Here is a 19828-nt window from a genome sequence, read left to right as displayed (position 1 = left end):
ACAACCTGACGAATCTACAATTAGTTGGCTAGTCCGTGGGGAGTGTTCTTTTGTTATTTGTTAATAAATAGGTTTTGTTTTCCACTGTGCTCCTCCGAGGAATTCCTTCCCGAACCCGGTATTGGGGGAGGGGTGGTTGGAGGTTTTTTTTTAGGGGGCTCCCTTTTGGAGATTTCCCCTAATTTGTCCTAAACCAGGACAGTTATTTATAATTAAAGCTCAACTTCTGTTCCTTTCTGTTATGAAACACAAATTTTGCACCCCAGAAACACAAGAACCACTTTGGAATTGCAAGAGGCTGTGACAAACTGCTAGAAATATGAATATCCTATCAATGAATCCTACAAAAACAATCCTACAAGAACCCAATTGGGTAGAAACTGTGAAAGAGCAATGTGCATTCACCAGTGCAAAAGCTACACCGAAACATGCCCAAATCCCAGCTGCAGGAAACTCACTTTGCAACTCTAAAGGTGGTACTTAGACATGAGCAAAGAACAGAGTCTGAGCTGTGATTATGCTGTTCAACTGACAAGAGAAATTACCTCCAGAAATTACCACTTGCTGCCTTTAGTTACATGCCATTTTTTCCTTAAATGTTAAATGTTAGCACCACAGGCTGGCCAAGCTCCAACTCCTAATTGCTTCCTAAAGGCACAAAAGTTTGCTGCAGTTGCAGATAGCGCATTCTTCACCCATTGGTATAATTTATTTTGCTGGGATCTATGCAGATTTCAAATTAAAATTAGTTCTGATTTGAAACATAAAATAATCAATAACCAAGTTCAAGAAATGGTGTATTTGTTTTGCTTGCTGCACTGTACCTTTGAAGTCAATATTGAACCAGTGCCTGAGAAATAAGAAGCAGCTCTGTCCTTAAGAAAAAAGATCCCTCTGGAAGCCCTGCCCACTTGCAGTCAAAGTGCATATAAAAAAAAGTGCAAAGGCAGTGAAAATGCCTTCAGAAATTAAAGAACACAGTCCCAGTATACCAACTGGAATACCAGCTCTCAGAATTGTATTCTGTAATTCAAGACTCATTGACAGTATTTTAGATACAGTACCCACTGTCTTGTTCACAGGTCTGTGCAGTGATGCTGCCACTGGCAAACTACTGTCTGAAAAATTCAGTAGTGCATGAACTGGCACACAACACAAACCCTGAACACAAGGCCAAGGTTCATATGAAGTATAACCTAACTTTCACATTCCGCTCTGCTCATCTCCTTTATCTAACCCCCTACAAAAAGGAGTGGAAAAAATTGTCAACAGTTTTTATTTCTTTATCTTACATGTGATATTTGAATGAATAATTAAGGACTGGTAACCTCAGACTTTCACTTATATTTGAGAGACTATATACTAATATAGACAGAAATCTTTTCATAACTTACTGAACCAACTGCATCAAGAGAACATTATTTTAGCAAGTTATATATATATATACACATATCTGCAGTTAGAACATAGTAAAAAATATATGGACTACATTACAAATCATGATGTAAAAGGCATACTAAGGTTACAAGGTATCTCAGCTACAAAAATACAGACTGCATTCATAATGACACCATACCAAGAAAGTAGACATCTGGTCTTTAACAAATGCATTTGATTTTGCAAATATAAAATACAAGGTCTTCTTTCAGAATACCTTGTTCTGAACTACTGATCCAAATGCAGAAACATGTTTCTTTCCAAAGATACACACTCTGTTTTACAACAAAGTGGTACATGCGTCCTGGTTCTGGCCAGGACAGGGTTTATTTCTTCAATAGCCAGGAAGGGGTATGGCTAGGACAATCGATTCCATACCACCTTAAGTAATTTTCTGGGGAAGGGCTCTCTTATGGGTCAGCATGGCCTAGCAGAGGAAGTAGTCAGTACTGCTGGGTGCTTGCGTGGGGCAAGCAATCACTTGTGAATCATTGGACCCTTTCTTGTATCCTCTGTCATTTGCATTGTTGCTGTTATTGCTTTCTTATCTCACTGCTGTTTCTAGTAAATTGTTCTGATCTTTCCCTTCTGTGCCTCCAATTCTCCTCTCCTGCCCGGTACAGGAGACAGCAAGGGGGAGCAATGTGGAGCAGCTTCAGAGAGAACATTCTAAATTGGAGAATATCACTCCGAAACAACATGTCTCTCCACAGAGAAAACCTGTCAGCTTTTGTCATATAATAGGTACTAAAAACAGGAGGCAATTTTGGGAATGAAATAGGAATAAAAGTTTTCTTTGGAATAACCAAAAGAATAACCAGGCAGTCCAGCATCAGTACTTACGCATCGTACCTCTGCAGTGCTGTCACTTTGTTCTTGTTCTTGTCAACTGTACCCGTAGATAATTGGAGAAAGTTGGGGTTTAGTTTGTATAATTCTTGCAGTAGTTTCTGTTCATATTCCTGGTGCTTACCCGCCTAAGGAAAGAGAAACTCACAATGAATGAATACTGGTATCATATATATAGTTATAATTTTTTAATATATATAGTATGCCCACATATATATCCCAAAGCTTAGTAGTTTAGCCTTTACAACTTATCAGCTCACTCCTGTCAAACTCAAAACAGCACTTCTCACTCTCAGCACAGATGCAATCTCAACAGCTCTAAAGCTTGCCTAAAAATCACCTATTTATACTATTTATAAATTTTTGAGACTTCTAAAGCAGAAAAGCACCTACAACCTTATTAGAACTTGCTCCTCACTTCTAATCAAGAGCTTCACAAATATACCACAGAAATCACAAACAGTGACATCTCCAAGGCAGTCTGCATTTCATATTTCAACCATACGAAGCTTTTCAGAAGATGGGAAGGAACAAAAAGTTCCTTTCAATCAAAAATGAAAGTAATTTTATATCAGCTTAATAAAACAGCCGAGGTGTATGACATGACAAGCAGCATATTCTAAGCAATAACGGATAAATAATTCTTTTTAATAACTGAAATACTGAAATATTCTTCAGCTAATTCAATCAGTTGAGAACAATTTCTTGCTTTCAGAAATTGTGGCGGTCCAATTCAACTTCAGAGTACTAGAATATGGCAAGAGAAGAAAGAGAGTATTTTTCAGTTTAGCTTGCAGATAACATTCTGTGGCTTAATATAAAAAACAAAACCAGCAAGATCTACTCCTACCCCCAAAACTTAAATTAACATCTGAAATTCAAGGTAAGCATTCATGGTTTTTGTAGGTTGTTACAACACTCCAACCTAAGAATTACTACTTCCAAGTTAAGTATTGTTATAGTTGAATTGAGATACAAAATAAACAGTGAATTTAGAGTTGACAACAGCTTCTCTACTGTTTCCAGATACTAGAAGAAGTCCTCTAGCAAAGGAAACGAGTGCCAAGAATTATGGTCAGGTTTTCTGAATCTTAAGTCTGAAACACCAAAGTTATTATCTATCACATCTTCAGAATTGATTTGGAAGCTCTCACACTATTTGTACACATAAAATCTAACTCCTTTTAATATTAATTAATTCCTTACTATGTTGTTGGAACAAAAATGGAATTAATGTGCAGGCAATGCGGACATAGCCCTAGAAAAATTTTACAACCTAAACGAAAATTATCACTTTAAAAAAAATTAGCATGAATAGACAAAATAAAAAAAAAAATAGTACTGTTGATAAACTACTTCTCCTTATGGGTGCCTGTAGAAGGCCAACTGCATATCTCATTGGAATACTTCAGGTCAAACCCAATCAAGGAGTCCATTCTTTTGCTACTTAATTCTCCAGTTCTCCATTACTGATTGATCCTGAATGTGTCCTTATGTAGTCAACTTACACACCTCTCAAGAAGGATTGAAACATCTGGTGTATGCATCACTTTGTCAGTGTCTACATCCAAGCTGCTACCTATAGTAGGAAAAAGCATGGTTCTACAGTATAGCTCACCTAAATGCAAACTTGAGATATTCTGCACCCTGGAAATGCTTCTTTCACCATCCACTATGACTGGAGCAATTAGGCTGACGCACAGGTTTGCACAATTAAAAATTTGCAAACATTAAGCAGCTGAGTAAGAAGAAACCTCTCTGGATCTCTCAACTTGCTTCAGTGTCTAAACACTGAATATCACAGCCAGGTACATCAGAGCTCAGTCTTAAGTTCATTTACTTGCCACACAAACGCAAGAAAGAAACAAGATTAAAATCCTATATAGAAGCTTGCAGTAATTGTATTTTATTTATAGCAGACAACCCAGAGACCAAACTTGGCATTTCCAACCCACCTAAAATTCCCAACTTCACTTTCCTAGACTTCCTGGAGTTCTACCAATTCTTTTTATTTTGCCACTGTATTTAGATCTATTAATTATTTAACCTAGAATACAAATCATATATTGACAATTTCTTCAAAAAATACAGAATCAAATCTGAAACAATGAACATTCAATCTCATTAAATGGATCTGGAAATTCACTGACACAAATGCAGAACAGCTGGCACACCGAAAGAACAATGTACTTAGCAGGTGTGTAATTTCCAATTACTTTTAAGAAAGCAATATGAAATTCAAAAAAAGTTTAAGCAGTGTAACAAGAAACAGGGAAGGAAGATTCATGTAAGTCACCAAGATGATGCAAAATTCACTCGACTTCTGAAGAAACTCACACATGAAAATTAAATCCTGACCAACAGGATAGCCTATACATAGCCTACGTACCTAATAATTTTAGGTACATAGCCTATCAATTTCAACTAGCAGTCAGGCCAGAGGATTGACAGTTGCCACTGACTTCTACAAAAAGGGCTGCAGAAAAGATTTTGTGAACTACAGGCGGCTAAGTAAACCTCTATCCTTCCAAAGATTACAAGGTAATAATAACAACAATAATTTTTAAAACTGGAAGTTCATGGATAAACACAAGCCAGTGGGATTGAATCTGAATATCTTTTTTTAAGGGAAACCCTGCTTCACTAACATTAATTATTCATAGAGTCAGTAAGCATAAACAGAGAGGCCCCGCAAAACTTTAAAAGAAGACGTTTTTGATAAAGTTTCACACCAGTTATTTACTAATCTGCCATGGAAGAGAGTGTGAATTGAAGATGGTTCAAAGTATAACAGGGTGCAGAAGCAAGCAATGAGGACTGACGACTGGCATCAGTTCTAAGCAACACCATCAGCATGCATGAGAAAATACTTAAAAGCAAATTCTTTGCTGACAATATGAAGCCTTTTGGGTAATAAACTGCCATGTTGACAATGAGGAGCTCCAAAAGAATCCCAGAGAAATCGGTAAATAAGCAAATGGTGGCAAATAAGCTTCACCAAGGACATGTCAGATGCACAGTCTAGACCATAGTAAAAGCAGTCTAGACCATAGTAACCCACTCCTGATCTGTGAACTGGCTGTTACAGCTCAGAAAAAAAGATGCTGAGGTTACTGCCAACAGCCCTCTGAAACTGTTAGTGGATTATGCACTAGCCACAAAAGATGTGCTGGGCATCACTAAGAAGGCCACTTCAAATAAACTAAAACAAAATTTAAAAAGCACGTGTCACCCTACATATAACACACTGAAAAATGATAAACTAAACTTGGTGTCCCCCACATCACGCATATGAACTCTCCATCTCAAGGAGGACACAGCTAGAAAATAGAGAGAAGTGCAGCAGACACTGCAGAAATGGAGGAACTGCTTTAAAAAGAAGTTTAAAAGACCAGAAACTACGATTTGGAGAGAAAGCTGGGAGACACTAGATCAAGTTTTGCCATACCACAAAGGCAATGAATAAGGTGAATAAGGGGTTGTACTTTCAGCAAGCAAAACAAAGCTAAGATTAAGGGATGCTTGACAAAACTAGTTCACAGTTCAACACTGGCAAAAGAAAGCACTTTACAAAACAGCTAATGAATTTCTGGGGCTTGCTGCCACAAAAGACTAAAATATCGACAGGTTCAAAATGGATTAAACAAATTTGTGGCTGACAGGTCTATAAAGAACTAAAAAGACTAGATGGGAACATACCCTCAAACATGTATATGTAACAGATCTAGGTGGTGGGAGAAATACAGGAAAACATACAGGGAAGGTAGCCTGGTTTGTCCTTGAATTTCTCCTTCTACTGCAATTATCTGCTGAAAACCTCAGAAATAATTTGTGGAAAGTATTAAATAGATGTGGACATTCTTCTTTGTTCTTCAGCTTACATCAGCCTAACACAAAAAAAATTTCTACTAGAACAACATTTGTGCTGAGAACTAAGGGTGGGGACCCTCTGCCTCGTGGACAGATCACATGCAAAAATGACAGCGTGGATGCAAGGCTGGCAGACTTGAGTTTAACAGCTTTACCACACCTCATGTGGAAGAAGGATGGAGACAGACCAAAGGACCTCAGAACACACTACATTTGAGACAGTAAAGCCATCCATTTACTTGGTTCCCTACACTAGACAATAAGCATTTTGATGTCAAGATAGTAAAAAAAATCCCAGTATCGTTTTTTATGTGCTATTATAGTAACCCTCAATGTTTTATTTGCAAATGGTTTCTAAATGCTTCACATGCCAGGAGGGTTACTGGGATTCAGACAGCATGGTCAGTCACACCACAAGAGTCGATCCATGAGAACTATCTACAGACCAATTTTACAATAAAACCCAGATCTGAACTAACTTTGTTCACAGAGATCTATAATGACACTACCTTACTTTAGTAGGAAAAAAGGGAAAGTAGTTAGCTCAGGTTGTTTAAATTTCTGGCTAAGAGTTTATCTCCATCTTTTTGCCTCATGAACAGTCACCAGACTTCTCAGACTTTAAAAAAAGCATGCAACTGAGCTAACTGTTCTTTGCAATATCCAACTGGTTAATCACGTTTTGGATTTCAAAATTCATTGCTGACATAACATTCAGCAAACACATGACACACATTAGACTAAATCATAGGCAGTAAGACATACGTGGCACATTTCATTTGTTTCCCATTCACTACACTTACCTGCATTTCTTCTTTTGTGAAACTGGCTGCTTCATCACCTAGCTCATGTAGATACATGCAGTCTGGTTTTGGACACTGCATATTTTTTAGAAAATAACTGCAATATTTTGTTGTACCTAATGACGCCTGAAGGAAAAAAAAAGTACTGGAGGTTAAGAATGCCTTTAACCATATAAGATAAAGTTATATCTAAAAAAAATTACCTCAATATTTGAAATTCTATCATAATGTATTTTTTATGCAGATGGAATAAAAAGTCCATTTGTAAGAAAAATATATATTGGCGAGGATTAGATAATTAGGACGCATTTTTATTTTCATCTAATTTAAATACATGCCTAAGTAAGAGCTTCAGCAAATATTTGCATCATCATAAGGAGACGTAGTAGGGACAGGAAATGAACAGTAACTACATCTTCTATAGCCACCAATTTGGCCAAATCAGCCTGAACATCCGTTTAATCAAAAAACTTGGATTTCCCATGGAGCTTTTGAGAAGTGCTGTGTATGGACTACAGAAATGTTCTGTAAAAGCTAACAGTGGGTTTTCTCATTGTACTATTATGCTATACAACAAAAAAGCCACTATGAGCACGAGGAGGAGGTACATATGTTTGCCTCAAACTTTGTTTTAAGAAGTTATCTGCTAACCCACCAAAACACTGGCTGGATGCTCACTGAACTTCCATTTTGAGATTAATACCAGGAAAAGAAGTCAGAAGCCAAGGCACTGGACATTCTTGTCCAGCAACACAAGCATACCCATACAAACAAAATTGTATGCTAACCCCTAATATTAATGTTCTAGAACATACAAGCAAGAACATAAACATATTACCACCTTAAGTGTTCTGCCGTCTACCACCACATTATTGACGCACTGTATGGCTCTGAGGGCATCTTCTGACCGAATGTAGGTTACATATGCGCTGGCACTTGGACCCTAGGAAAAAACACACACTATTTACTTGTTTTTCTTTCCTTCCCCAGAGAGACCTGATCATTAAGTCACCTTTTTAGATGATCATTTAATAAAGTGGTACATTCAGGACTTGATGCTTTTAGTAAGAAATTGACAAAAAAGGTAGAAGCCATAAAAACTCGTATTTGATGCATAAAGGACAAAGAAAAGAGGAAATGCATCAGTACGTTGCATTAATATTCTAAAATTACTTAAAAGACACTTATCCCCAAAATGCAGATTAGTGATTAAATACCATATTGCTGCTTCTTTAAAGTTTCTCATCCTGTCTCCCAATTTTTAATCTTTCTACATTGCATTTTGCATCCAGCTTTGACAGTTTGGTGGGAAAATACCTCCGTAACTTAAGAGCAATTTGATTCTTACAAGGCCTTTTTTCTTTTCACACGCTTACCTACTGCTTAATCAGAAAGAAGGAGGCCTAGGATCACTCTGCACAGGTGTTCTCTAAAGGAACTAAAATAAAAAAATTACAAAAGACCTCTGACCTACCTGTGAGCCTGCATATGATGTGCTGTTATTAATGACAACTTTATGTATTTTACCAAACTTCCCAAAATATTCTGGTCGTTTTAAAACCTACAAGAAAAGAAAGATCAAGTGGTAAACTTGTAATTCATTCAGAGGTGTACTTATTCTTCTGTGAAACTGTGCAGCTAAAACCTTTAACTAATAAAAAACAGGTCTCTCCTACGACAAGAGCACAAAGATTTAGATTTGTTTTCCCACATAAAAACATGGTTACTTGCAATACAAAATATGTTGTCACTGCAGAACTTTAATGACAAATATCCCACATTTCATGTTGTATTTTAAAAAATTATTTCAGTACTCTGATTACCCAAAACCCACCCTGGCAAAAGATATCCCATTCAGCATAAGAAGTTCCTGCATACACCTGTTTTATAATTTGATTTAAAAAATAAAAATCACATTCTTGCTTCCAAATAACCATACACCTTAAACTTGCATTCAGCTATATTAATTACTGGGTATAAAATGCTGAATCCTGACTGCCATACCCCACGCTCCAAAGAAAAAGGGAGTAAACCAATTAGCTCCCTTAAACCAAGATAACCTCAAGTTTTCCAAAGACCAGACTAAGTAAACATAGACAATAAAGGAAAATTTCCAGGGTCAAGAAAAAACATTTCAGAATCAATATCACGTTGAAATGAATGAGTGATTATCACGTCCATAAAGGAAAAAAAAATACTCATCTTGCCCTTCTAGGAATCAGTTAGTACTAACATCCCATTTAGGGACCCTGTGCAAATCAAGAACATCACCAGTATATTAAGCAACTCTGCTGCATAACCATTACCTGTGTGCCAATGAAACTGGCAACATATTTGACACATTTACACCAAAAGCCTTTTTTCCCATTTCTGTGATGGAAGAAGGTATTAAAGTACTGACTACTCAGACTGAAGCTAGACAAAGTAAGGGCATTTCTAGCTCTATATAATAACCTGAGAGGTTATAAAGGAAGATTTGTTTCCTCTGCTCCATCTTCATATTAGCACTGGATAGTGCAGGTGAACTGTACTGATTCAAGAACTAAACTACCCCTCTCCCTTCCCAAGTCAGCATCAACGCCTTCAAGAACTAACAGCATCACACTGGGAACATCCCAAAGAACTTGAGGTATGTTGTACAGACAACCAGTCATTCACTGATCTCTTCTGACTGCTCTTCTACACCCTCTTGAAACATACTACACCCAACCCTGAAGGCATCATTCCAGAAGAGAATGACAATCCTAAAGAAACTTCACTTTTACCTAAGCACATTGCAGATTATACTCCTGGTACAATATGACAGCATAGCCTTCACAATTCTCCTAAGAGCATGTCAACACAAGAGGATGCACCTGTATTCCATTATGATCCACAGATCTACTTCCAGAAACATCACATAACAGCCAAGCTCCCATTCCAAATAATCTCAATTTATGAAGGAGTTTTTGGCCTGTTTAAGTAGAAAACTTGAATATAGTGTATACTTTTTTTAGCTCATCTCTCTCAGGCTAGATTTCTTGAAGATCAAGTCACCTTGTACTATATGCAGCATTCAGTAAGTACACACTGTTTTCTGGTATGTCATTGAGAATACTTCTACCAATACACCTAGTACAGCACATCCCCACTCCCCAAATAAATCCATTCCTAGTTACTTCAAGTATTCAGTGTAAAATTATCTGAGATGTAAAAAAAAATAAATCAACTGTATTTACAACTATTTCTCTTAAATACAAATCCTCCATCTGGTAAAAGAAATTGCATTTCAATAATAAATTCATATTGCATTTTTCAACGATAAATAGCCTCAAGCCAGTGGTGACAGCTTGCAAATACTTGCTGCTATATTTCAGTACTTACTGAAGTGTTATATGCCACATCAGTTTTAACTTGATTTTTTCCTCTTCCCTTCTTATCCTTCCTTTTTTTCTCCTTCACTAAAAACAGCTTTCTACACTTGTTCTTTACCAGTCTAGCAAAATACAGACCATACTTTGAGACCTAAGAAACAGACATTTCTGCTTGAGATTTCTCCAGATAATGTAGTCTGATAAACTGAAATCAATCTGGCACTGTAATTTTGAAAACATTTATGTTACCCTGTAGTACATTTCCTCCATATTCTAATTCTAGATACCTTTTATGCATTAGCACTTACTCCACTGGCCACCTGCACCTATAAATGATGATGGAAGTAAATAAAGCGTTTTAAATATAATAAGTTTTCTCAAATGAAAACCTTATTTTTGATGATGCAGAGTAGTAGGCCAACTTCTTCTGGGGTCTTCCTCTTACTTTTTCCCCACAACTTCTTAAGGACATAATTCTTATGGTTCTTCCTAGTATATACTTTCAAGTGTTGGCTTTTTTCTTCTGTCCCTACAGGTTTGTGTGATACTGTATATCAGTTTCTTGGTAATCCAACCAAGTTCCCATTGTAAAATTGGTGATTCACAATATAGCTGTATAGTGCCAGCAGACGCAACCTAGGAAAATGAGTACCTGACAAGTCCTTATGCTTATTTTTACCTTAAAACCAAGCTCCCATTATTAAACATGGAACAACTTCCCCCTCCCACCCAAAAAAAAAAACCCAAAAAAAACCCAAAGCACCTGTACTCCCTAGAACAAACACTTATTATGGAGCAGGAAGCTAAGTTCCCTTAAGAAGTGGGGGTGTCAGAGCAGTGAACCTTTTCAACAGTTTCATTTTGTATCCTTCAGGGAAACACAAGGGTATTCCAGTGTTTCATGGCAGCAAATTAAGAGCAAGATCTGCAAGTGTGACCCGCTCACCTCTGGATCTGCTAGTCGCTGAGACAGCCCTACCACGAAGACAAGGTTCTTCTGTACAACCCGTACACTGGCCAAATGTTTGCGATTCTCTGATATCTTCTGTTTCCTCTCATTTTGTTTCTGTTTCTTTTCATTTTTTATCCTCTGCAGCTCTTCCTGGGAGAGTGGTTTGTACACTGCTGGATCTTCTGGATATGGCTAAACATAACAAACAGCATTAAAACCAACCCATGTATGAAACAAGACCTTTGAAAACCATTAATCACCATGATTTAATGCAAAAATTTCTTTATTCTACTGATCTGACTGTTATGGCCACCCATATTATGGAGGCATACTCAGTCCTTTAGGAAAGGTAAAAACTTCTGGCATATTTTCATGGAATTCTTCTATTTATAGACATAATATTGATTTGGGCAACAACCAAATTCTAACCCAGCTGCCCAATCAATTTGGTAACATTACAAGCAGCTACAACATGACAGCCAACACATCCTGTTATAATTTCACTACCAAGAGCTTAATGTAAGCAGGATGCAAGCATGCACTTTATTTCTGATACAGATCTGGGTACTTAAATGTACTCAAGACACTTAAGCATATTTAAGTATTTCTGAGATACAAAATTAAAATACAAATGTAGTTTCAGTGGTCCACTAAGTTCAAGACAGTAACATCATCATACTACTCAAAGTTTACATGGTTAATTTCGAGTGAAGAGACAGATTTCAATACTATTAATGACAGTATTCTTGCCATGTTTATGTATCAGTTTGAAGTTTGGTCTCTCCGTCCCTACAGGCAACTCCTTACAGATAACACAGTATATTTTAATCTCAAAAGTATACAAGAGAAGTAGAAGTATCCTCAGAGTTACCTAGAAAGACTGCTCTATTCATGCTATAAAGGCACTATTTTAGCTGGGTCTTGCAGACCACAGTGCACTGTCCTCTGCCCCAGATTACTCCTCAAAGCAGTCCCACATTCCTTACCTGTCCCAATTTTTTTCAGACTGAAAAGTGAGGTTTCACATTGTTCACACAAAAACAAAACACTGTAAGCACAAAAACAAGTACACAGAACATATCTCAAGCAGAAAGAAGAGTTTCTAAACACCAAGAATTAAAAAATGAGAAGTGTATGGGAGATGTGAATTAAGACAAAGACTTAAGACAAAGAAGTTAGCTCAAGCTCACCAGTATGTTAAACTAAGGTCTTTGCTTGTACTACCATAACCAAAGGTTTCAGTGTGCAAGTCCAACAAAAATGAATTTAACTTTTTCCTGACTGTCCTGTGTTAATGACAAGAGTACAAAACTAGCTGTCATACTAAACCTGAAAAAAATCTACAGCAGATGAAAATGTTTAGGTTAAAAGCTCATCTTCCTCATAGCTGCATGATGTAACTCAAAGAGCCACCAAGTGCTCAGACCAAATAGTCTTCTGACTACATCCCCAAACAAATCAAAATTCATTCTTCAGTTTAAAGTTCAGCATTGTTATGCTACATGTGAGAGATCTTCTGCAAATATGCTACAGCTGACTTGAGCAGATGTCATCTCACAGTCAAACATCAAGTCCTCTGGAACATGTTTTAGTATCACAAAAGAATTCAAATGCCTATGATACTCTAGCAGTAGCCGAAGGTGTCCTTAACATGAAAACACAGTAAGGACTCGAGTTACCCTTGAAGAACAGTCAAAACCATAACATTTCTCAAAAAGATATTCAGTATTACTCCCATTAGTTACTCATTTAACTCAGAGTTAACACTGAATACATTATACAGATTTCAGAATATACTTGATGTACACCAACGAGTGTAAGTAAGGACACTTGAGATTTGCAATAGCCAATTATTAACCTGTGTTTTAACACCTATATATGAGGACTTCTGAGATGCAGAATAATTTTACACTTAATGAGCTTCTCAAAATCTGTATTAGTCAATAATATAAACTAAAGAATAAAAATCTTGGGTTTTTACAGGAAAGACAGACTACTCAGGGTAAAAGTGAGTTCTCAGTTATCAGTGAATTCAGGTAGGAATGGGAAGAAGTGCACCAGTGTAACAGATATAGTTCCAAAAATATGGCTTGCCCTACACCAAGTGATGTCCTATCCACAATCCATTCCTTCAAAGGTTAATTCCTACTCCACATTCCATAATATGCAAGGCAAAACTTGCAAGAGTGCTGCTCTCTGGTACCGTGCAAGAAATGCATTAATGGTTTTCAGTAGGTTCAGTAAGGCTCCTGAAGGTCCAAGGAAACTACAGCAAACAGTGTTAAAATTCATCAGCTTCTTTCTTGCCAAGTCCAGCCACATTCAGAGCATATTCTCACGTGAGTAGCAAGTCAGACAGGATATTTCTTCTCTGTACAGCTATTTGCTGCTGGAGGTCCTGAACATGAATCAGGAAATATCCTGGGTAGTTCAAGCATAATCCTGAACAGAACCTTTATATGTCCAAACAGTAGTTTGTATTTCTACAGGAAAGCATAAGAACTCCTAGTAGGAACACAACTAGACAGCAGCTTCAGAATCAGGGAAAGAGAAATGTCTCCATCTCAGCAGAAAGCTTGAGACTAGCAGAACAGGAACTTCAATCATTAAGTAACAGCAGCAATTGGTGTGCCACCATGGATAACCACACTTGTTTGAGCAACAGAATCTTCTGAAGTTCTCACTAGATACTGTAGAACTGTATTAAATACATGTTTTGTATGTGCATCACACATATGACATGCTTACAATGCTTCCAAGGAATAGAAATAGTGTGATATCCTGATTTGCAGGACCTATAAATGAATCTGCACACATCTCTTGAATCCCAAGAATAACCCACACACAACTGAGATTTCCCTAGCTATGTATCATGTGTGGCATACTAACAAATTAGGAGATATTGCACATTTAAAGAGTGTGGAAGGCAAATAAGCACAGCAACATTTCAGAAACTAATTCTAAAAAAAAATAGTATTAGAAACCATTTTCCTTTCAAATAAAGGACAAAAATCAGCCCACAGAAAGGGAAATAAATGATTTCATTTTCAGAGTCATTGCTTCCCACAGTGCTGAAGTTCATGAACTTGGATGATGGTTCAACTACAAACACGTGCATGCACTGCAGACTGCTGGAACAAGTCTCTGAAAGCCAAGCAAGGTGGACTGACAGCTGGTGTACTTCACAGCACCATTTGGCATGTTGTTTATGTTGTCTAACCCTACAAATCAGAAGTAGAGAGAGGACTATACATATCAGCAGCTCTCAGGTCTTGCAACGACTAAAGTGGAAATGCTACTGACAGGCCCACATCTTATTTTTTTAAAACAACATACTTGCTTAACATACTGTCTCTAATGCCTTAGCTGACAAAGGATTTGAGATCCAAACAAAGTAGCTACCTCTAGTGGTATCATCATGGATGTACTTTCAGATGCAAGACATTAGGAGATATCAACATCACTGATTCACTGACTAAGTTCAGCTGATACCTTTCACTTAAGTTACACCAACACTTTTCAGAAAAAAACGTTGAGGTTCCCCAAACAAGTATGCCATCATAGAATATGACCAAATTTTCTTTACATTAAGTGCAAGGCAGTCCCTACAAGAATGTCACCAAAAGTCTGAATGCCTTGGTCTTTTTTAGAGAAGCAAATCTTGGTTTCTCTAATCAGAGATTGCCCTGATGAATTCTCAGTCTTCCTGACTAATTTTGTCTTGTTATTTCAGTTTTGTTTCCTTTCAGACATTTTTCCCCCATTTCCCAATTGTTGAAAGCTGATCTGTGATTTATCAAGCACTTTGCTTTTGTCATTCCCAGGTAGGTCACATTCCTTCCACAGAATGGATGCACCAACATTTCCCACTTGTTGTCTTGCTACCAAATAGGTCCTGAAACAAGAAATACAAAGGAAGTCCATAAGGTTTATGCACAGCATACAACATTGTACTTACATTTTTAAAAACAGCAATTTCCTATCTATTTCAAAATATCACTTGTTGCATCAAAGGACTCAGTTGTGGGATGGAAAGCATAGGAGGAAACACTGATATGTGGAGACTGTGCATTAAAACTAAGTGTTCCTTTTACACAGAAGCAGTAGGAGAAAGACTAACAAAGCATGTTAATTTCTTGATCATACATCTAGCAGTATGCTATTTCCCTCCATCTCTAACACAAGGGGCTAGATCTCACACAGGAGAGATAAAGGTCGCTCAGTCAAGGAACTGGAGAAGAAGCCAAAGCCACACCACAGGAACAACTCTCTATCATGTTATATTATTTTAGGGAAGAGCAAAGTACTTAAGAAACATGAACAAGCTAGGCTTTTTTGTTGCTGGATTTAAAAAGTGCAGGAATTGACACTAAGGGCTGAGAGTGGCATGTTGTAATTAAGCAATTGGGATGGTATGTATTATTCACATGCCAAACAGGACCTAGACTGCTGAATTTTACAGAAAGGATAATAGAAATATTCCTGCAAAGAAAAATCACTGGCATTACAATCAGAACCAGCAAGTCTGCTGACCTGCAAACCAGCTTCTGGCTACAGAAATCTGTTCTGAAAACAGCATATTTTCATGCTATTTTATCTAGTTAGCAGCTATTTCATTCACAGTTAAGAAATCAATTAACTGGAAAAAACCAGGAAGCCTTGCTTAGTATCTTACAACTGGCTATGCCGACAATTTTGAAGGGCATCAGGAACCCAAAGCCAGACAGTTCCATTTCTTTTGAAGTAGGTATTTTTGGAGTTAATGAATTAAATAGAAACAATTTCTTTTCTCTAGAAATAAGACTATTTTCCGTGTCTATTTCAGAAGATTTGAATGAAGTTTAGAAAATTTTTAACATGTATTAACATGTTATTAACATTAGTATTAACTTCGTATTAACTAAGACATACCAGTTTCCAACCAGCATTTAAGTTTAATTCACACTAGCATCTTACTAAAGCAAATGTTTGTGTACTACTATTATTCACAGGAAGAAACTTAAGGCAGACTAAATCAATTGACTGCAACCACATGAACATATTCTGCATATACAGATATTAAGTTATGTAACAGTTCAAACATGTAGAAGTATTCTCTCCTAGGCAGAAGAACATCTTTTCAGTCAGAAATGAATTCAAGAAGCTTATGAAGATAGTGGTATATATGCAATGGCAATGCACAGTTAAGATCTAATGGCATATGTGCCACCACAGCATTTAGCCAAGCTATTTTATTACAGACTTCTCCAAAATCTCCCCCAAACACTTCAACCAAAACCCCTGGACAGGAACTTGTTCACTGCTCCTCTCCATGGAATAGTGCTCAAATTACTGGGCAAGTCCCACCGCATTCAATAACATTGGCATAAAGAGCAAATTTCTAGTATGTAATTGTAAATAACATACTCATTCTTGTTTTCATATATGTTTATCCACAGTCCATTTCACAGTAAGCATCCTGCATTTCACTGTATATATCCTGGTATACTTGTCATAACAATAAGGCATACCTATCAAAACCATTGTACCTACTATGAACTTTGCTGCTAAAACTTTGTTGCTTTGCCATGTTCTGTGCTTCAGCAGTTTAAGTGGTCACAATCAACGTACGCCATAGTAATTACAAATAGAAAAATGCTCAGATCTTTCCCCAGAAGCCTTACTATACACAGACAGGGACTACTTAGACACACACAGCACAAACACACTTACCTGGTTCTTTTTGTCCAGCACACTTCAAAAGATGGCTTCTTCCCTTGTTTCATGGTGCAACTCTGTAGCTCAAGATGATTTATTCCCAAGATCCTGGTGTGGTCTCTGCATCACAATGTCTTTATCTATGCCACGGAAGAAACGTCCCGCTCAGCCAGCCTTCTTCATGCCAACCTCTTACAATCCAGTGATACAGCTCCAAATCCACTCAAGATTATCTTGCAGTCCATGGATGAAGAAAGTACCAACATAATCCTCATCTGTTATGAAAGATGTCTCCTCTCCAGGAGTGGTCAGTACGATTCACTCCAATCATCGCACTTACTCGAGGTTTCCTCATGAAACAGTTTTTCTGAGCAAATTGTATCCAATCAGGCAAAATATTTGCACATCCAACCATAGGGCAGAGTATTCCACATTAAAGAGTTCAGCATATTTCAAAGAATTCAGACACCCAAAAACAGTGACTAGCACACTGCTTCTGTGATTCTTCAAATACATTTCACAGACACGGAATAACAAACAGGTAAAAAGTAGTGCAACAAATCCAGGAAAACAAGGCGACTTCAACAAGGAAATCCCAGAAATCTCATGTTGCATGGGAAGAGTAGAAATCATCTTGTACTGTGGGAAATTACTATACAGCATGTGTCATCTACAGCAGGTATCCCAAGTGGAAAATGATTTGGCTGATGACATGCAGATCTTCCTTGTAGAACATGGAGCTCAAATTTTGCAGCAAATTTGCCAAATTTTTAAACAAACATGTTACTGTGAGAGAGCCTTCAGGCTTGCAGACGTATCCAAATACAGGTGAACAATAGCAACTCTAGTGTAGCCAAAGCCCAAAAGAGCAGCAAGAAAATATGACTGGAAGTGCTTAAAAATACTGTGGTAGTGAATAAAGATAGTGAGACCAAGTAAGATTACTTGGGGTCTGAAAAGGAAGCTGTAACATGAGACAGGAAGACAAGAGAGGCATAAACTAGGGATAGGATCATGATTAAATAGTAGGAGAACAAGAAGACATAAGTAGCTGCAACTACAAGAAGAGTAAGGCCAGGCAAGAAAGTTACAGTCAAGGGAAGTCATTAAATGCAAGAAGATACTGAAAAGGAATTTCATTAAACACTGAAGATAAGGAAATAATGAGTTTAAGCAAAACACTAGAAGAAGAAAAAATAATTCAAAGGAAATAACAGGCAACTTAGTGAAGCTGAGATTTACAGCTGTGGTCAACCAAATCAGCCAGACATCAAGACACAAGGAGATATCAAGGACCACCTTCAAGCATTTGGCAACAAGATCAGAATAGTAGACAAACAGTCTAGATTTTGAAATGCTTCAGAATTTACCAGTGGATATCTTTCCAAAGGTTTTTATACATTTAGTATCCACTAAAATATGGATTAAAAGCTCCAGTGCCACAAACAAAATAAGTAGGTGCTCTATAAACTTGCTTTTCAGTCAGCTCTGTCAGTTTAGCTGAACCTCGGCTCTCAGCAAACCCCTGATGCTGGAATCCTCACTATCCTTCCTGAAAAGACTTTGTTAATGCATTAGCACCCCAACTAAAAGGAGTTTTATTTTTAGCAGTTCTCTCAGCATCAGCATGCCTTAGTTCTGATCCACAGCTTCCCCTATCAATCTGGTTCTGAATTTAATAAACTAAGACCAGCTGTTTCATAACAGCTTCAATACATATGCAGACAGAAACTGAAGGATCCAACACCTCACCCTTGATCTAGGCCATGACTAGATGATTGTTTCCCTCAAGGAAAAGGATGTCTTTGGTACCAAGACAATACAAAAGCCTTGTGAAATGTGCAAGACAAGGTGCTGTTCCAGGGATTTACCTTTCTGCAAGCAGGACAAAGTCCATTCTCATCAGTGCGAATACGATGCCAACAGAAACGACAGATTTGGTACCCACAGGTGCAAGGGAAGAAATTGATGTCATCAATTTCCAGAGGCTCCATGCAAAGAGGGCATTCCACAGGGTCTTCCTTAGCGTCAGGGCTGCGAGACATCTTTCTATGTTCGCAGAGCAGCAAAAGTTTATAATAACTTAATAGACCAAGAAGGTCAGCACTTGAAGGTCTGCAAGAAGGAAATAGAAAGAAAAAATATTATTAAAACTGTTGACAATTTTTCTTTTGTACCTTTAAAAAACATTTCCGTTTTTCATCACTTTTCTTCTCCCCACACAAGTTACCTACTAAAACACAAGTTTCTGCTAAATCAACTTGATTGGTTTTTTCCTACTTATGAGCCTCACAGATAATAGGAAAGATGGTACTGGTGATGCACTCTCCCCACCTGGACAGACAAGCACTTTGGCAGTTCACTGGCCTGTTTGGGTTTCAAAATGTAGATTGTAAAGAAATCAGTGTACACCATACATTGTTGTATGCTATGTATGTTAGCCTCCTTTAACTACTGCTTTCTTGAAGTCCTTTACAAATCCAAAGTCAAATCTTTGAATGCGGGACTTAATGTTCACAATCAATTTATTCCTTTGCTCAGAGACTTGGAACAATAAGATTTGCAGTAACATTTAGGCCATCCATTCAGACTTTTGAGTAGTTTACAGAATTAAGAAACAAAACCAGGAAAGCTTCTTACTCAGGATTACTTGTTTCTTTTGTCTATCTCACTCTTTTGGTTTACAGACTGACCTGAGATCAGCCTTAGGGCTACTTCATTAGCCATGATTTTTCAGGTACACATTTTCCTACATGTGTCAAACTTCCATCCAAGTCAGTTATCCTTTTCATCAGCACCCAATTCACATCAAACCAAAATACACACAGTGTGGGTGAAAAAACCTCAAGCTGTAATTTGGAGTGCAG

General features: G+C 37.4%; 1 protein-coding gene across 1 annotated transcript in view; it reads right to left on the bottom strand.

The window, feature by feature from the left end:
* Positions 1–2280: 2280 nt before the first annotated feature.
* The window catches only part of LOC121338609 (CCR4-NOT transcription complex subunit 4), a gene marked incomplete at its 3' end in the record, with an annotated part of 48645 nt that continues 31097 nt past the window's right edge, over positions 2281–19828 (bottom strand). The window contains exons 2-7 of the mRNA XM_041409757.1: positions 18833–19076; positions 11259–11456; positions 8434–8520; positions 7801–7902; positions 6960–7085; positions 2281–2414 (exon numbers count right to left, since the gene is read on the bottom strand). Of these exons, the coding sequence (XP_041265691.1) occupies positions 2281–2414; positions 6960–7085; positions 7801–7902; positions 8434–8520; positions 11259–11456; positions 18833–19006 (821 nt within the window). The remainder of the gene's footprint in view (positions 2415–6959; positions 7086–7800; positions 7903–8433; positions 8521–11258; positions 11457–18832; positions 19077–19828) is intronic.

The sequence above is a fragment of the Onychostruthus taczanowskii genome, unplaced genomic scaffold (assembly GCF_017590055.1).
Source record: "Onychostruthus taczanowskii isolate IOZ18803 unplaced genomic scaffold, ASM1759005v1 scaffold31, whole genome shotgun sequence".
In the NCBI taxonomy this organism is placed as follows: Eukaryota; Metazoa; Chordata; class Aves; order Passeriformes; family Passeridae; genus Onychostruthus; species Onychostruthus taczanowskii.
The sequence above is the reverse complement of the archived record's forward strand: the minus strand, read 5'-3'. Positions and strand labels throughout refer to the sequence as shown.